The following is a 17,500-nucleotide window of genomic DNA, read 5'->3' as shown; positions in this document are numbered from 1 at the left end:
ACCATGTAATGTTCAAGTCGCATGTGGTATAGTCAGACACTGTTAAGATGTAGTTAACTCGGGTTTATTCAGAAATACCAACTTGGTGGTAAATACAATCAAGATAGATAACTTGAACATGCATTACTAGATAAGTCATACATAGAAATACATTACATTTATTGTTTGCATGATACTTTTCACATTTTCAACTTCCTCTGAAAATCCTTTGGACCATTTTCAACCAAACTTGCCACAAAGCATCTTTGGTAAAACAGGATTCAATCTTGATGATTATTAATTAAGAACCAAGCTTCCTTTTGAGGTGAAAAAAAATATAGATCTAGAAATGGAAGAAAGAAAGAAAAATTGGATGGGGTGGTTCAGATGTCATGTGCACCTGTAGGTAGAGCTGATATTCCGTTTCTTTGTGATGTTGATGAGACTGATGATTTACACAAGAATACAATATCAAGTGGAACAACTCATATAAAAATCTTCTCAGAAGGTCAAGGCTACAATATTTCAAAACAGCATGCAAGTGTCCTCATTTAGTGTAGACTCGAGATGTTTGAAGACTTGAAGAGCATAATTTGTATCGATACCTGCTGGGCTGCTACTGTTTTGTCTTTTGCGGTAGGCTTTTGATGGGTACTATGGATAGTGACCTTTGATCTTGAACTTTTATGTTCACACAATTTTAAAATTCCTCTAGCCGATGTGTCGTGTTTCTAGTTTGTGTCGTTGCATTTCCATAGATATCTAGTGAAGCATATAATAAGCATGTTTTACCATGCTTTAAAGATTCAGAATAATAGCTAATAAGACAGTGCTGTATAACCCCACCCCTTGTTCAATGTTGGAAATCGCGGGCGAGTCGACTCTGAGGCCCTTGATTTTTTATCAGTTGTGTTGACATTTAGTACTGTCATTTCCTCCATTTAATATCTGATGAATAACTATATATCAAATCTGATCATTCAAAGTTGACCCAGTTTTACAAGAGTTATAGCCCTTTACAAAAAAAAAAAAATCTTGTTTTTCTGCTTCTTTTTTTTAAAAGACACATTATGTTTAGAGGTACTGGTATGAAATTTAACAGCTACAGATTAAGTTTGACTTTTGTCACAAATGACATGCTTTACACAACATTTAAATTATGCACTTTTTTCCTTCATAATTTGTTTCTGATGATTGGGGAACTGATGAAGGGCAATTTGTTAGTTATCATTCTGTTCACTGATTGCACACTGTGACATGATGTAGAGAATAAAAAATTGGATAAAAAAAAAAACAAAGAAAAATTCAAATATGATAGTGCTATAATTATATTTAATTTATTTTCAGAGAGCTCGGATGGTGGCGCTTGATCATCAGAGACAGGAACAGGGCAAAGACTTTGTGGAGAAACCCCCAAGGCATATATTTGCAAGACCAAGCCTCACATTTCTGAGGGAGAAAAAGTTGTAAATATCTGTGTTGACAGTGAATTTATGTAATTAAAAAAAATGCTTGTTACTGATAGATAACATAATTATGAATAAAGTCATTGAAAAACAAATTTCTTTGTCTCAGTGTAAATATGCGGTTCCTTTAACAGCACATCAGCTGAGAACTTATGGAACAGTAGGACAAGGATGGGATGTCGCAGGCACTGTGTAGGTCCCCAGTCACTAGCGTGACCTATTGTAATCTATTCCTATTTGCATTTCTAAAGTGAACATTTAAAACATCTTCTAAACAAGAGGCCCATGGGCACCTGAGCCCATATTTTAAAATTTTCTCTATGTATTTGCATGTAAAACTTTTGTGGCACCAATCTAACCCCAGGCAGGGGCCATAATTTTTACAAACTTGAATCTGCACTATGTCAGGAAGCTTTCGTGTAATTTTCATTTTTCATGGCCCAGTGGTTCTTGAGAAGATTTTTTTTTTACAGAATTTTCTTTTTTAATTACATGTAAAACTTTGATCCCCATCCTACCCCCAGGGACCATATTTTTACAAATTGCACTATGTCAGGCATCTTTGCAAGCCAAATGTCCGATTCGCTTACTCTCATCTCCCCCTTGGCGCATTTAGTCACATTTCTAAGACTTCAAAATATCGCGCTTTAGCTTTCCAAGGCATCCAATCAAATCATGCCATACATACGGTTTGGTTTGAGTACCAGTAATGGCAGCCCTCATGTCTAGCCCAAACTCCATACAGTGTCAATTCTCCCGGACTACTTTCCTCTACAAATAATTGTATTGTTTTCATTTGTCAACTCCATTTTGTAAACATACACATGTAACAGAAATTAAAATGCGTTATCTGATTGTTGAGATTTTGTTTTCATCAAGAACGATAACTCCCTAGATCCGTTGGATGGCAGTTCAGTCGCAGCTAAATCTGCTAAGGGGGAGATGAGAGTAAACGAATCGGACACTTGGTTCGTGAAGATGTCAGGAAGCTTTCATGCAAATGTAAACTTTATTAGCCCATAAGGACATTTTAAATTATTATTTTTTATATATTAGTATGAAAAACTTTGATTCCCTATTGTGGCCTTATCTACCCCCGGGGTCATGATTTGAACAAACTTGAGTGTGCATTATGTCAGGAAGTTTTCATGTCAATGTGTAATTTCTTAGCCCAGTGGTTCTTGAGGAGAAGATTTTCCCTATATATTTGTGTGTAAAACTTTTATCCCCTATTGTGGCCCCATCCTTCCCCCAGGGGTCATGATTATAACAAACTTGAATTTGCACAATGCCAGGAAGCTTTCATGTAAATTTCTATACTTTCCTGGCCCATTGGTTCTTGAGAAGATTTTCCCTTTATATTTGCATGTAAAACTTTGATCCCCTATTGTGGCACCATCCTACCCCCAGGGGCCATGATTTGGACAAACTTGAATCTGCACTATGTCGGGGAAACTTTCATATAAATTTCAGCTCTTTTGGCACAGTGGTTCTTGAGAATATTTTTAAATGACCCCTATTTTTGCATTTTTGTGATTATCTCCCCCTTTGAAGAGGGCATGGCACTTCATTTGAACAAACTTGAAAGCCCTTTGCCCAAGGATGCTTTGTGCCAAGTTTGGTTGAAATTGGCCCCGTGGTTCTGGAGAATTAGTCAAAAATGTAAAAAGTTTACAGATGACGGACAACAGTTAGGCGATCAGAAAAGCTCACTTGAGCTTTCAGCTCAGGTGAGCTAAAACATGGTCATTTTTCACAAAAATTTGGAAATAGCATCTTCTCTACACCATATGGAATCTTTCAAAGCTATCATTAGGATTTGTCTTAATATAGAGTAATGTTGGCTATAGCATGTCTGAATAATACTTTTGTGGTTAATATAATAAAATATATGTTGGGTTTTCTTTTCATTACCCCAACATGAATAGTTTTCAACATAAAGCTTTCAAATATTACAGTATACAATGAAGCTGACCATTAAAAGAAGTTACCAATAGATTTTGGGATCATGAGCTCAAAGATTGAGGTCAAAACATACCTTTTATCTCTAAACCTGATATGCTTTCATTGTAACACAATAACTTGAAAAGTTTTAACACAAAAGTAGTTGATGATTAAAGAAAGACATCTACCGATATTTTGAGGCCCAAGGCAGCTAGATACAGACCTTCAATCCAAGTTAACACACTTTCATTGTGAAGCTATCTTGAAAAGTTTTTAACATAAGACTTTCATATGTAGCGTCAGCCGGGTTCAATCACCAGTGTCAAAATAGCTCAGTTGGTAGAGCACCTGACTAGAGATTCGAATCCCAGCCTGGTCTGTTGCATTTTCTCCCTTCCTGTTGCATTTGGTGCCATAACCAGCCCCTGGAACTGACAGGTGAAAATGCCTGCTAGGGGATTAAAATCCTGGGTTGATGTCTTCAGGTTTTAAGACATTTAAGGAGGGAGGAATGTAGCAGTCAGCCAGGTTCGATCACCAGTGGCCAGATAGCTCAGTTGGTAGAGCACCTGACTAGAGATTCAGGGGACCTGGGTTTGAATCCCGGTCTGGTCCATTGCATTTTCTCCCTTCCCGTTACATTTGGTGCCGTTAACCAACCCTGGACTTGCAGGTGAAATCAAGTCCTGCCTGGGGAAAAAAGAATCTGGGTTATGTCTTCTAGGGCAAAGACATTTAAGGAGGGAGGAGTGTAGCGGTCAGCGAGGTTCGATTGTAGGTGGCCAGTTAGCTCAGTTGGTAGAACACCCGACTAGTTGCATTTTTCCCTTCCTGTTACACATACATCACGGAAAGGTAGTTGTTTATCAAAGAAAGACACCTGTAGATTATGGGCATCTGTCAGTGTGCCTGTCTGTGTGTTCAATCACCAATTTCATTGTGATGCAATGTTCTATAACAGTTTTAAACAATAAAGTGCACTGTTTAGGTTCATGATACAGATTCCATCCGAAACCACATGTACATGATGTATATATTTATATTACAAATCGCATTTTCCTCTATGAACCAATTTCAGCACGCAACACAATCCGTTCATATTGACTATGAACTAGCTTAAAGCATGTGACTGAGAGAGTGTAATGATTTGAAAAAAATACATGTTACAAAGATCTTGCAAAGTCACACCTCAGATTAAGATTGTGAACTTACGTGGATTCTCATCCCAACCTTGTGGTTTCCTAGCTCCAAAATACAGTGCACCATGCAATGTGAAGGCAGGGTAAGACGAAGTGTGACGTCATGTCTATGTCTTGACATACGTCACAATACGACTGTGACATAGGTGGATCTTAGGAGTTCGTTTTATGCAACAAAATATTTCCTGACTTATACAAGCAAAGTAAACAAATGGTAAATCCAAATCCGTTCACATTGACCATGAACAGCTACAAAGTGATGTTCATTTCTTAAATATATCTATGTTTAGATTCCCCAAGATCCATTGACAGATCAGGTTTTGAAGGAGTTACGCCTTGCAGTGTGCAAGATATGATCCAAATACATTTTGACTATGTATAGCCATAAAATTCCAAAATGAGGCCAGTGACCTACTTTTGGGTTGTGACACACGTCCCTTCTCAAAGATGAATCAACTGACCAAATTTGATGGTCATAGGCCTCACAGTGCTCAAGATATCCAGACACGATCTGAATATGTATGGCCATAAAATTTCAAGAGGCCAATGAGTGACCCATTCTTGATCATGACACGGACCAGGTGACCAGATTTGATACACCTAGGCCTGACAGTAAGAAAGATATGACCTAACATGAAAAAACACACAGACATAGAGACAGACAGTAAAGCCTATACCATGATACTCGCTGTCAAAAAACGAATGTATAAAAAGCCAATATACGTACATGTTAAATGGAGGGCCTTTCCACAAGCTATTAAAACTAAGAGTATACACACCACTGTGGGGCAGTGTTAAATAACTCAACAAAATTATAACTTTTTATATTTTTATGTCCAATTAAAGTACATATAAATCTAAAGCGACGTTGAACAGTTCTTAGACTAATATATATTTTTCAACCCTTGAAAATTTGTGTTGGAAGGGAAATTTGGGTAAAACAGTAAAATGCAATCTCTCCTTCATCCACCACTGCCCAGTGAAGCGGAACCTCATCATCATAGTAACTGTGCATAAATGTCAAGGTTGGCAATGAAGGTGGCTTTTCTGTACTTCTAAAAAAAAGATTGAATGCATACTTCCAAATTACATGTACATGAATTAAGTTTTTATTTCAATTAATTATCAACAAAAATCTTAAAATTTAAAATGTCATATAATAACTGAATTAAAAGGCAATGTTTGTTTCAAGCTTTATTCGGGTATTTTAGAATAGAAATGTTGTTAAAATATATACATGTATATCTGCTGGGTAATTTTTGTAATCAGAATTACAAACAGTCAGTATATTTGTGGTCAATAGGACTGAGTGGTTGATGCAATATCTGCCTGGATGGATTTTCTAACTAAATGATTTGTAAATTTTGAAATTTATAAATTTTGATATCTTTTTATAATGTTTTATGTACTATATTTGTATGTTGTTTGGCTGGTGGTGACATGAATTTTCATTTAACATTCTAATGCTAATATACATGTACTTTTAATAACATCATTCTGATCATTTTATTAAGTTTTGACCTTGAAGGCTGTGTCCTTTTGCTTTTTTTAATACTCTGGTGACCTATCATAATCTTAACTGTCAAGGTCAGTCTCGATCTACTTTTCAACATTTTCTACCTTTTCAAATAAAATGAAATCGCCAGTTTTCACCAACTTTGGTATCTAGCATCTTTGAAGGCAAGGGATAATTTTTTTTTAAATAAATGAAATATTATTTTACTTTTTTTTTGGCAGCAGAGAGACAAAATGTGCTTTTCCCAGAGTATTATATGATGTTTACAAGCCCAATACGATTTAAATACATGGGTGAAATCGTCATTTGTAAAGCATTGCTATCACCACACAGCCGAAGGTTGGTAAAATGGGTAGTAAAAACCGGGCCGGGCCGGGTCACCTAAAGTTCGTAATCCGAAGTTTTTAGTTTTCTTTGTTACTTTATTTTCATTTGATGTGAAACTTCTTAATCTTAATCTGGATGATACATTGGGTCTTCGCTACAAAAATTACTGCATAATTTTGCTGCACTGTGAAAATATCAACGATTGTTCATTTCAGGTTGGTAAAATGGGTAGCGAGAAAAAATACACATTTTTCTGTGATTACGACTGATATATGTTACACAACAATGAAACTAGACATGATTTAGATAAATATTATGATAATTTATCAACAAAATGCTGCAGTACCTGTTATGTGAGTTTTATATATTTGATATTTACGATTTATTAAAACCCGGGTCAAAAGGAAACCGGACACGGGTAACCCATAGTCGAATATTAAAATTCCGAATAAACTGAGGGTCAACCGCATCCGGTTTCCTCTTGGCCTGGGTTTGGAAAAATCGCCGATAAGTAAAATAATTGGCATTGAAATGGTCAAATAATGCATTTAGTATCAAATTCAACTCTCTATGAATTGAAAAAATGCAAGGTTTTCAGCAGTAGGTGCATAGTTTATAGAAAATATGCAACAATGTGTGTTCTGGTCTTGCTACCCATTTTACCAACCAGATTTTATACAATCATTGCATTCTTTATCTGTAGGTAATATTATGTGCTAAATTTTGTGCCGGAGACTAAATGTATCATTAAGAATATATTCTGTAAGTTTCAAAACAAAGATATATCAACGAAGAAAACTAAAGAAATCGTTTTATGAAGGTGACCCGGCCCGGTTTTTACTACCCATTTTACCAACACTCCACACAGCCTCTTCTGTGTTTCATGTGCATTTAAAATTCTATACATTTTTATAAGACAATAAGCATTAAATTCAGCTTGAATTAAATGTATGAATACATAAAAATCCACTCTTTATAAAGTCACAGTTTTAAACTTTGCAAACAAAACAATATTACACCATCATACATACTCCGACTTATAGCTGTACCTTCTGACTGAGTAGACATCCAATGGATAGAATTGACTTTGCCAACAAGAACAACATTATTTACCTTATGACACAGACTCTGTGATCAGGTATCCCTGGGTTTGATTTCCTAAACTTTGCATCAGGCTTGTAAACATCATATGTTACTCGGGGAAAAGATTGCTCAGCTTCACTGCTGCAAAATAGACAAATAAAAAAACCCAGTGTAATAGCATTCAATCGGCTGAAAAATTTCAATCATTTTGTACACCCTTGTCTTTGACATGTTGATATGTTTGGAAACAAGAGGCCCATGAGCCTTAACAGTCACCCGAGTATCCAGCTGCAGCCGTTCCCCTGGTCCGACGTCCCCATACTTACGACCCAGGAGCTACTGAACTGAAGTAGCTGAGCATTGCTAAAACTGTGGATTATTTTTTAAATGCCATAAATTTTTTCGTGCCCAAAAGTGATGATCACTACTTCTACTGTTGATCTCCATTACAAAATTGAGGTATGAACAAATACTTCAGATTTTCCCTCATGACCTTGGCTAAATTACTTGTGTTTAAGGTCATGATACACTGTTGATAAGTCACCTTTGCGTCAAGTATGAGCATCTAATGTCTTTCCATTTTACAGCTGACCCATAATTATTTAACGATGATTATGACCTCGGCTTGGTCATGACACATTATAAGCATATATGCCAATTATGAATTTCTAGTGTCTTTCCAATATTCCTGATTTCCCTATACAACTGACCTTGGCTAAATAACTTGGGTTAAAGGTCAAGACCCAATGTCTGTTTTGTGCCAAGTTAAAACTTCTAATGTATTAATGTATCTTCATTTACAAAGTTATACAAAAAGTAGTTGAGACAAATATTTCTAAACTCTTTTACCAGTGACCTTGGTTAAATGACCATGAGATTGCCCCCAATGACCTTTTCCAGGATCCTTACATACATGTACCAAGTGTTTATTAGCAAGATTTGTGTCAACTATGAGCTGGTAATGTCTCTCCAATACAAAGGTATAACTCGGGCAAATATCAGAACTTTTTTTCCAGTGACCTTGGCTAGATGAGCTGCATTCAAGGTCACAACATACTGTCAAATCATAAGCAATCCTTGTGCCAAGTACAGTGTATTGGCTTTAATGTTTCTCCTAACTTGGGAAAGGCCTCAATGATCATGATATACATGTATGTTACTAAACATCCAATTTGTCTGCTGTTCAGGAGTAAAGAAAATTCTTAAAGATTGCACTATTCTTAAAGGGCCATTTCTATAGCCCCAATGAAACAAGAACAATAGAATTCACAAATTCGGTTTCCCTACCTCCTAAGATGCTTTGTACAACAAGAGGCCCACATATATTCTTATACACAGATCTTATCGGTCACCTGAGTATTAGTTAAAAGTATCACTAACCTACAAAATCTATAATAATTTTCCTGTTCTGTATATCTATTAAAGCTAAATTATAATATTAAGCAACAGTATAAAATAATAATATGTGCTCTTAAAACACTAATGCCCCCAAAAGCTTTCTAACTGATGAAAGACTTTACATAACATGTTATATTGTCACTACATGTATATATGTCTATTATGAACCCACCCTAGAGTCAGAACCCTGGGAATGTAAAATTCACAATTTTTGTATATTCCTTTTTGCTTTTCCTAAATATGCATTTAATTTTAATATACAGTATCGACAATTTTAAAGAAAGTTACAATTTTGGTAAATGGTTACCTGCTCCTTCTAAATATCAATTTACTTTCAATTTAGCACCAATAGCATTAAAAATGTTATTTAAATGTTTTACACATAAACACTATATGCCAAGTTTGGCCTCATCCTGGAGTCAGAACTTCTACCCCTGGGATCACAAAATTTACAATTTTGATAAAGGCCTTCTTGCTCTACATGACTATGCATTAGGTTTTCTTATGTACATGTTTATGCAACTGTAGAGAAAATTTTCGAAAATTGGTCAATTTTGCAAGTTTTTGTCCCACCCCTAAGGCCCTGGGGGTGCAGAAGCCTTGAAATTTACACTTGGTGTACCCCTTGTCTCAAAGATGCTTCTTATCAAACTTGAAAAGATATAGAAGGGTAATTAGGAAGAAAAAGTTAAAAATATTCAATTGTTAACTGACACATTTCATTACTATGACCATTTTGGCCCCACCCTGGTACCAAAAGCGTAGTGATCAAGAAAAATTTAAGAATGTTCAATTGTTAATGCATGACGTATGATATATGACGATGGATGCAGACTAATAGCAATAGGTCAGCTGAATGACTAAGGTGACCTAAAAATTTATTGGGTAATCTCAGAGGTTGCATAAAAGATTATGAAAAGTTTACAAACGAAAATGAATCATAATAGGTCACCTTGGTGACTTTATTGACCTAAAATAATCTTACTTGGTCATAGAGATTGTCTCTGGTTCCCACGTTTGAATTACTTGGAGCTTATTTAACACCGATTCTGAAAATAAATACATGTACATTACTAATGTTAAAGCTGACATGAATTAATAAATATAGTATAATTCTATATGTCCGCCATATTTCTTTGCTAATCCGCCATATTAGTTGGATATTCTATTGTAATATGTACCAGGGTTTGCACGGTATATACGGTGACGAGTTTTGATATGCTTCACTTCACATCAGTGTCTTCGATTTACCTGTGCGGGTAGCTTCGACAGGTAACACGTACATCTCATCTCCAATACTAATTTATAGGACATCAAGAAGAAATGAAATCACGTTTTGGAACACAACACAGTGCTCAAAATTACAATTAAAATATCGTACAGTAGTAAATCATTATAAAAGCTTTGGATAAATAAATACAGAATGCCTTTTCTTTACGTGAATGTGCGTACATTTGCAGTAAATATGTCAAAATTATACAAAAAACGTGCAGATATATTTCATCAATTATCTATTGATAAAATGGAATAAGCAAAGGGCATAAAATCTATACCATTCACACTTACTTCAAGCAAAATGCAAATACATAATTGCTACTGTACTTATAAACATGACATGTCATGTATGCTCGCCATGAAAAAGCATCGAATGCGGACGACTATTTACCTTGGTCTACTCGTAATATCTATGAAGGACCGCAGATGTACGTGTACACTTGTCGAAAATACTCTAAGTAGTAGTAAAACTCCCTTTATTTGAATAATCCATGAAACAAAACGATAAACTCCACTTGTATTCCAACAGTAAATACCATTGTCCATTGTACAGACTGCGACACACCTAGCCCGTGCCGATCAGGTATCTTCAATCAGGGGAAGTATCAGAGTATAATATTTACCCTGTGTTTTGCATGAATCCTTATACCGTATAATTTACTGGTCAGAGTATTGCAGATTTATAAATCAAGAAATCATTTAGGTACGTAAATTGTTTATGCATATATAATTTGCATATACAACACAGTAGGAGTGTATGGGATGAGAGAGAGAGAGAGAGAGAGAGAGAGAGAGAGAGTATGGGATGAGAGAGAGAGAGAGAGAGAGAGAGAGTATGGGATGAGAGAGAGAGAGATTCAGCCGATGATCTTGTAATAATCGCGCTCTTATTAAGACAAATGATATCGTTATCAATAAAAGAGAACAGTAACTCAATATTGCTCTCATTAATTGATAATACAGATTTATCTGATTAATATAAAGCACACAATAATTAAAACTTAAACATATCTTTAAATAATGTTATTTTCAATTAACTTCATTTTATGCGCTCAATAGATCTCATATATCTATGCCATTTTGCGTTATTACATTCTGCATTGAACTTGACACAAATTGTACTAATGAAAAATGTAATTGAGTGTATCCTATTACATGTATATGCGTCGTTATCAAGCACATATATATCAAGGGGAGGGGACAAGAGTATCTGTCCCCCACCTTTATTAACAATATCCATTTCTTTTTTTTTGTAATGCAAGTAAAAGATATCTTGGGTGACCCCCCCCCCCCCAATTGACCACAGCTTGAAAGTTCTGATATAATAGTAAAAGACACAAACCACCACCACTTAAGAAAATGAAGATATTATGAGGCGCTCATAGTAGAAGACTCTAACCACCCCATCCCACCCCCAACGATCGAAGAAAATGAAGTGTAGGGGGGGGAAATTATTGAGGCAGTCGAAGTAAAAGACTCTTTAACCCTTCAACCCACATTAGGACTTTGAACATCGTACAAAATATCTTGGTTTGTTGGGGTTTTTTGTTTTATTTTATTGCTGTTTTCGTTCATTTTTTAAAATTATTATTTTGAATGGCAAGAAATTTTGAAGACTCCAATTTTCCATTTTTCTATTCTAAATTCGGGAACGAATCTTGCATACAAAATAATTAATTAATAGGGGAACACATAAATTCGAGCTTCTTTGGAATTTAATGAAATGCAGATATGCACCTTTCTTTCAACACGAATTGATATGTTTTTCAGGCACGTATACAGGGGGTTGAGGTGGACAGGGAGGCTGGTCTGCTCTCCCCACTTTTTTGACAATTTTCTTTTTTCCATTATTCTAACATACAAAGTCACTATTTTCTACATGCACAGTTCAAACTAATATTTTCTTTTTTTTTAAAAATGTAATGAATTCAATTATAAGCATCAACTCCTGGAAGTTTCCGATATATTGTCAATCACAAATTTTTAAATACATGTAGCTGGAAATTTTTAATGCCTGTAAACTTACATTTATATCAGTGATTTTTCTTTCCTTCTGTGAAATGATATATTGTACATCTAAGTAGGATGCTCTCTCTCTCTCACCTGTTCAATCAATGAATATGGACATACAGGGACCGTAAATAAATAAGTATGTGGTTCCCAAAGAGACAATAAAACTATATTTTCATTTATACATTTCCTTTTATATGTGTCTTTGTGTAATCAACTGTTTATTATGGATTGCAAATGTAATACCCGCATTTTCACACAGATGTATATTTTCGATCATTATTCCCTTATTTGTATATCCAAGTTTGTATATGATCATCGATAAATTTTGAATTGTGCACGCATTGTATCCAACCAGATTCTCGGTGTATATGATTAGATTCCCGATTTCTATAAACTGCAAAACCTCGACCAGACAAGCATGCAATACAGAAAAAAAAAAATTCAATTCTGACATCTCCCCTGCTTGAAGACACCCTGTTTGGCACGGATGAAGTGTGTCACAGTCTGCATAATGGAATGAAAACGTGTTGTAAAGTTCTAACGAGATACAAATGGAGTTTATCATTTTGTTTCATGGATTTATCAGAATAAAGAGAATCTAATATTTTCGGTAAGTGCACATCAATACCTGTTGAATAGACGTCTGTATTTGATACGTTTTTTTTAGGGCGAATATGCCATGTGCATTACATATTATGCATATGGCATGTACCTGTATTTTGCAAGAATTGATATAAATAATATATTTTATGCTCTTTGCTTATTCCATTCTATCAGTATGTAATTGGCAAATGATTTATCCGCATTTATTTCATAAGAAACTGCAGATACTTGCATGCATTTGCAAGTATGCAAGAAAAGTTTTTTTTCTTCATTTTCTTGGTCTAAATTATCTAAACTTTCAGAATGTTGTATTCATATACAATAAACATTTTGTAATTTTGAGCAAAGCATAATGTTTTAAAATATGGTTTTATTTGTTTCTCATTCCCTATATATTACTATCGGAGATGTGCACTGGTCGAGTCCACCTAGAAAAATCACTCGGGTGTGACAATCGCATTTGGGGTATATACGGGTGGAGTAAATTAGGCTACCTGAGAGAAATATGGCGGATAAGATGAGAAAGGTGTACGTATTTATTAATTCATGTCAGCTTTAAGTCTTTAATTTTATTGTATACCCATCAATGTTTCGGTTTTTGATACTGTTGATTTCAAAGAGTGTGACCCGATTTTCCTGATCACCACACTGTGGTTTCCCTGATTCCATATCAGTATCCTCTGAAACTGATGACGTCACAATGGCGTCACAATGCATCAACGCAACGTTTTTTGTGGAAAATATTGACTGCATCACAAACAAAACTGCTTACATAAAATATAATTTCACTGTATGTCTGTGTTTTAGATAATTTCATTTACATTCATTATCTTATAAATGTGGATTAAAAATACAAAAGGAAATATATAATAAACTTATCATTAATACAGTAACTTGATCCGAAGAGTTGGATCACGTCTCATTGACAAGTGCGGATAATCAGATCAAACCCGATGCTTCTCGTCTCTTGTGATCTGATCTGCGCCTGTAAACTTGACATGATCCGACTCTTTGGATGAAGTTACTGTAGTAATAATATATATGTATATAATTATAGAAGCCTATATACATAAGTAACGAAGGATTACTTTTCTCACAATTCATTTACAGTTTAGTTCATGAAATCAGGAGCACTGGGAAAATTCAAAATGATCAAAATCTTCATTTACACTTAGGAGCAAATTACATGTACTCATTAGAAAGTCACTCAGAAAGAGCATAACCAAACATGATTTATATCTAATGCTGATATCACACTGGTGATTAGGTGAGAAAATCTCACTTTTTACAAACATTTCTTTAACTATACTTAATTAATTATAGAGTATTAATCACCTGTATTCAGAGCCTCATCTGGTCTAACAAGGGGGACAACTTCATCTTTCCACAAATGTTCCACTGGAGAAACAAAATCATTTTTCTCCCTCGACTCCATCATTTTTTCCTTGTACTCTCTCCAGTTGGATGCATAAACTTTTTCAACACGTTGCAAGACATCACATGAAAATTCTAGGTTGAAATCATCTAGGTCTTGTCCATATTTAAATCTGGACTTTTGAAATCCCTGTGATTTTAGTCTCTGTTTGAACAAATGATCTACATCAATCCTGTGGGTTGACAATGGAGGGACCCCTTCTGGCAGAAATCTTTGCAGGATCTCTCCTTTTTCCTTTAGACATCCAGAATCACCCATATCTGGAAATTTGATCTCATCAAAATTCCACACACTGTATTTGGTTGCTGCACTGTTTTCTCCCATTTCCCAGGCTTCAGTAACAATTTTACCATGCTTAGTATCGACAATTTGATCCCTAATTTTCATAGCACCTAAATCTGCTGTCTTTTGTGGATTTTCACCTTCCTCCATTGCTTTCATATAGAGATCTGTTCTTTGCTTTTCATTAACTGAAGATGTCACATTTTCACTTTCTGTCCTTAGAATTTTCTGGAAGTCATTCTGGCTTGCATGTGAACTGGACTTACCATTCTCCTTGTACAAGATACACATGTTTGCAGTTTGTGATGCTTCATGAACTTCATCATTTCCAACAAGTTTAGCTCTTTTCTGTGGCATGTCTCCGGTGTCTTTATCTGTCAGTGATGGAGACTGCATATCTGCCCTCTTCTTTCTCTTTTTAAGGTTAATGTGCTTGTCCAGCTTAATCTTTCTTTCATACTTTGTACTCAATAACCTATAAACACAATATCACATAATCAAATCTATCAATTATTTCACTTGAGGAATGAAAGTAATTTTTATTTGTTTTATACCATACATAGTATGTCGGGGCAGTTTACGCATTATAAACCGCAAAGCGGTTTATGAAATTGCATAAACTGTCCCAACTTACTTTATATCATATAAAACAAATAAAAATTACTTTCATTCCTTTTAATTTAATTTAGTAAACCGAATTTGATATTATTTGGTAGATAATTATAAAAAAAATATCAATTTAATATGATGCGGACCAATATCGCCGTAGCAACAAAATGGAAATTAAACGGCCAAATGTATTGTGACGTCATTCCTATAACGTCATATAGCGGGACTAAAGGGCAACTTTATTTATACGATATAAAGAATGTTGATAGAGTGAAATGAACCAATCAAATTGCGTGCAACAAGTAAAATCAAATTATATATATATATATATATATATACACACAAAAGCTTTTACAATATGAGGATGCATTGCTATCCTTTGTATCTCCTTTCTAAGAGACTTTGGTTTGTTTATTAAAGCTTCTGGTTTTATAACATTTATATCAGTATATATTTTGGATTTAATTAGAAAAAGGTAGTACAGCCCTATACCAGTATACCAGGACTTTGGTGACAACGATGTAAGTAATATTTTGGGGCTTCTCATTGCTAACTTACGATATCTTTCAACACTAGTTTTAAGGGTAGATTATGAATTCCTGTAAAAAACTCAGTTTAGATATGGTACCAGTTTCAGGTACTGACATGATAGGAGTGATTTGCTGAGACACATCTTACCTGCCTTGGTGACGAAGAACTGTATATCCAATTCGTCTCAAATGAGCATAAACCAAGTACTCCTCAAATTTAAAATTCTTCAGGAACTCAGCGTAGGCCTGTTGAATGCTAATGGGTAAACCTTTATAACACACCTCAAGAGTGTTCTGTCAAAAACAATTTTACAGGTACATATAACTTATCATTTTTACTATAAACTGTCCATTCAAGAAATAAATTTCATTCATGAAAATACACTAGTGTATGAAGTGTGATGATTCTTGCCAGCATACTGTATGCCAACATGGTGATGTCAATAAATAAATTGAAATTGAATAATTTCGCTGGGGAAAACTGTCGTTTTTGTAATAAACATGACTTCATGTGGATTAATTTTCATTGTTTATGATCACTTAAAAATTACATACAATGTATGCATACAAGTATAAACAATGTCTCTGATCTGCAATACTAACTTGCTGAATACCATTAAGATACACATGCCTTTTATATACTATTTGTTTGATGAAGTGTGCCATCGAAAACACCTATTCACAAACAAATTTGTGTAAGCTTGGGTCATATTTAGACATGAAAATAACGAAATTTAATCTGACATGGAATTAAATACTGTTAAAGTGGTTACTTAAGCTGGGGGTTAAGTATGCATTTTTCCACATCCAACATTATGTGTCTGAATAAGCAATGAATACAATAGTATATATTAAATCAAATATCTAAAACTAAACACGTGGGTGAAATTTATGTGCTTATTATGTGACCACGTAATACGGGATATCGGAACTAGAAAATTTTGGAACTCTTCAGAAAAAGAAGTTGCGAAAATTATGCGTCACTTGGGCAACTCTTGTACATACAAATTGGTGATATTTGCCTGGCTTTAAGATTATTTTTCAGAATGTTGCAAATGAATGCCCTGGTACCAAAACATGAGATATTGGATTAAATTACTGAAGTTCGGCAGCAGAGATAAAACGAAAGATCTCCAGACCACCACCACCCTTTTCCTGACATCGCGTTAAATTATCACATACATTTGTTATTAGTACATGCAAAGATCGATTTATTAGCTGGTCACTTGATATCGTTAATAGTAGCGGTGAATGGTAGTGTAAATGCAAGGTTAAATTGATGGAACTCATACATGTACTAAAGGATACCCTCACCCACCCCCACCCCCTTTACGATTTAGGAGTATGAGCAGAACAGCTTTTCTTGCTAAGATTTTTCAAATCAATATAACGGGTGCCGTTTTTCTTCTTCTTTTGTTTCCCACCCCTCAACTTTCAAATATGACGCTAAACTGTCCCTAAACTCACTATATCTGATAGTTAGTAAGTTACATGTGCTTGTTTACTGAAAAAGTTGCCCAAGTTCACGCAGAAAACGAGATCTCGTTGGACATACTAATCGGAGACGAAATAATGGTTCTGATATTCCGTATTAGTGTAAATCCCCCCCCCCCCCCCCCCCTGCGTAAATAACGATGCAACATCCCCTTCGCAATTAGTTGCGCGAGGGGACAATTATGTCATACATGTGCTTGCATCCAAAATTTATATTTCAATTCGATGATTAAATACAAAACAAGTATTATAAGTGAAGAACCAAAATAAAGGGACTGAGATGACTTCTTATAAACAGAATGTTGTTTTAAAATACACACCGTTTCCATCAAAAACACTGCCTCCTC

The 17,500-nt window shown here is 35.0% G+C and overlaps 2 protein-coding genes and 1 long non-coding RNA gene across 6 annotated transcripts in view; 1 reads left to right on the top strand and 2 right to left on the bottom strand.

Moving 5' to 3' along the window:
- LOC130054124 (uncharacterized) overlaps positions 1 to 1,299 on the bottom strand; it is a 2,544-nt gene extending 1,245 nt beyond the window's left edge. The window contains exons 1-2 of the long non-coding RNA XR_008802401.1: positions 157 to 1,299; positions 1 to 39 (exon numbers count right to left, since the gene is read on the bottom strand). The exon at positions 1 to 39 is cut by the window's left edge and continues 1,245 nt beyond it. This is a non-coding gene — a long non-coding RNA (uncharacterized LOC130054124). The remainder of the gene's footprint in view (positions 40 to 156) is intronic.
- LOC125671864 (uncharacterized) overlaps positions 1 to 1,540 on the top strand; it is a 6,265-nt gene extending 4,725 nt beyond the window's left edge. Inside the window, exon 3 of the mRNA XM_048907853.2 lies at positions 1,327 to 1,540. Coding sequence (XP_048763810.1) covers positions 1,327 to 1,449 — 123 coding nt within the window. The 3' untranslated portion in view covers positions 1,450 to 1,540. The remainder of the gene's footprint in view (positions 1 to 1,326) is intronic.
- Positions 1,541 to 5,403: 3,863 nt separating this feature from the next.
- LOC125671858 (tRNA-splicing endonuclease subunit Sen54-like) overlaps positions 5,404 to 17,500 on the bottom strand; it is a 17,118-nt gene continuing 5,021 nt past the window's right edge. For 2 of the 4 annotated variants that reach the window (XM_048907843.2, XM_048907844.2), the window contains 6 exons: positions 17,474 to 17,500; positions 15,808 to 15,953; positions 14,139 to 14,995; positions 9,898 to 9,961; positions 7,545 to 7,655; positions 5,404 to 5,643 (listed from right to left, as the gene is read on the bottom strand). The exon at positions 17,474 to 17,500 is cut by the window's right edge and continues 57 nt beyond it. In XM_048907843.2, the coding sequence (XP_048763800.2) occupies positions 5,487 to 5,643; positions 7,545 to 7,655; positions 9,898 to 9,961; positions 14,139 to 14,995; positions 15,808 to 15,953; positions 17,474 to 17,500 (1,362 nt within the window). In that variant the 3' untranslated portion in view covers positions 5,404 to 5,486. Of the gene's footprint in view, positions 5,644 to 7,544; positions 7,656 to 9,897; positions 9,962 to 11,474; positions 12,291 to 14,138; positions 14,996 to 15,807; positions 15,954 to 17,473 lie in introns of those variants that run through there. The other 2 variants (XR_007368761.2, XM_056162620.1) reach the window with 2 other exon arrangements.

The sequence above is a fragment of the Ostrea edulis genome, chromosome 4 (assembly GCF_947568905.1).
Source record: "Ostrea edulis chromosome 4, xbOstEdul1.1, whole genome shotgun sequence".
Taxonomy (NCBI): Eukaryota; Metazoa; Mollusca; class Bivalvia; order Ostreida; family Ostreidae; genus Ostrea; species Ostrea edulis.
This window is presented reverse-complemented; position numbering and strand designations above follow the sequence as displayed.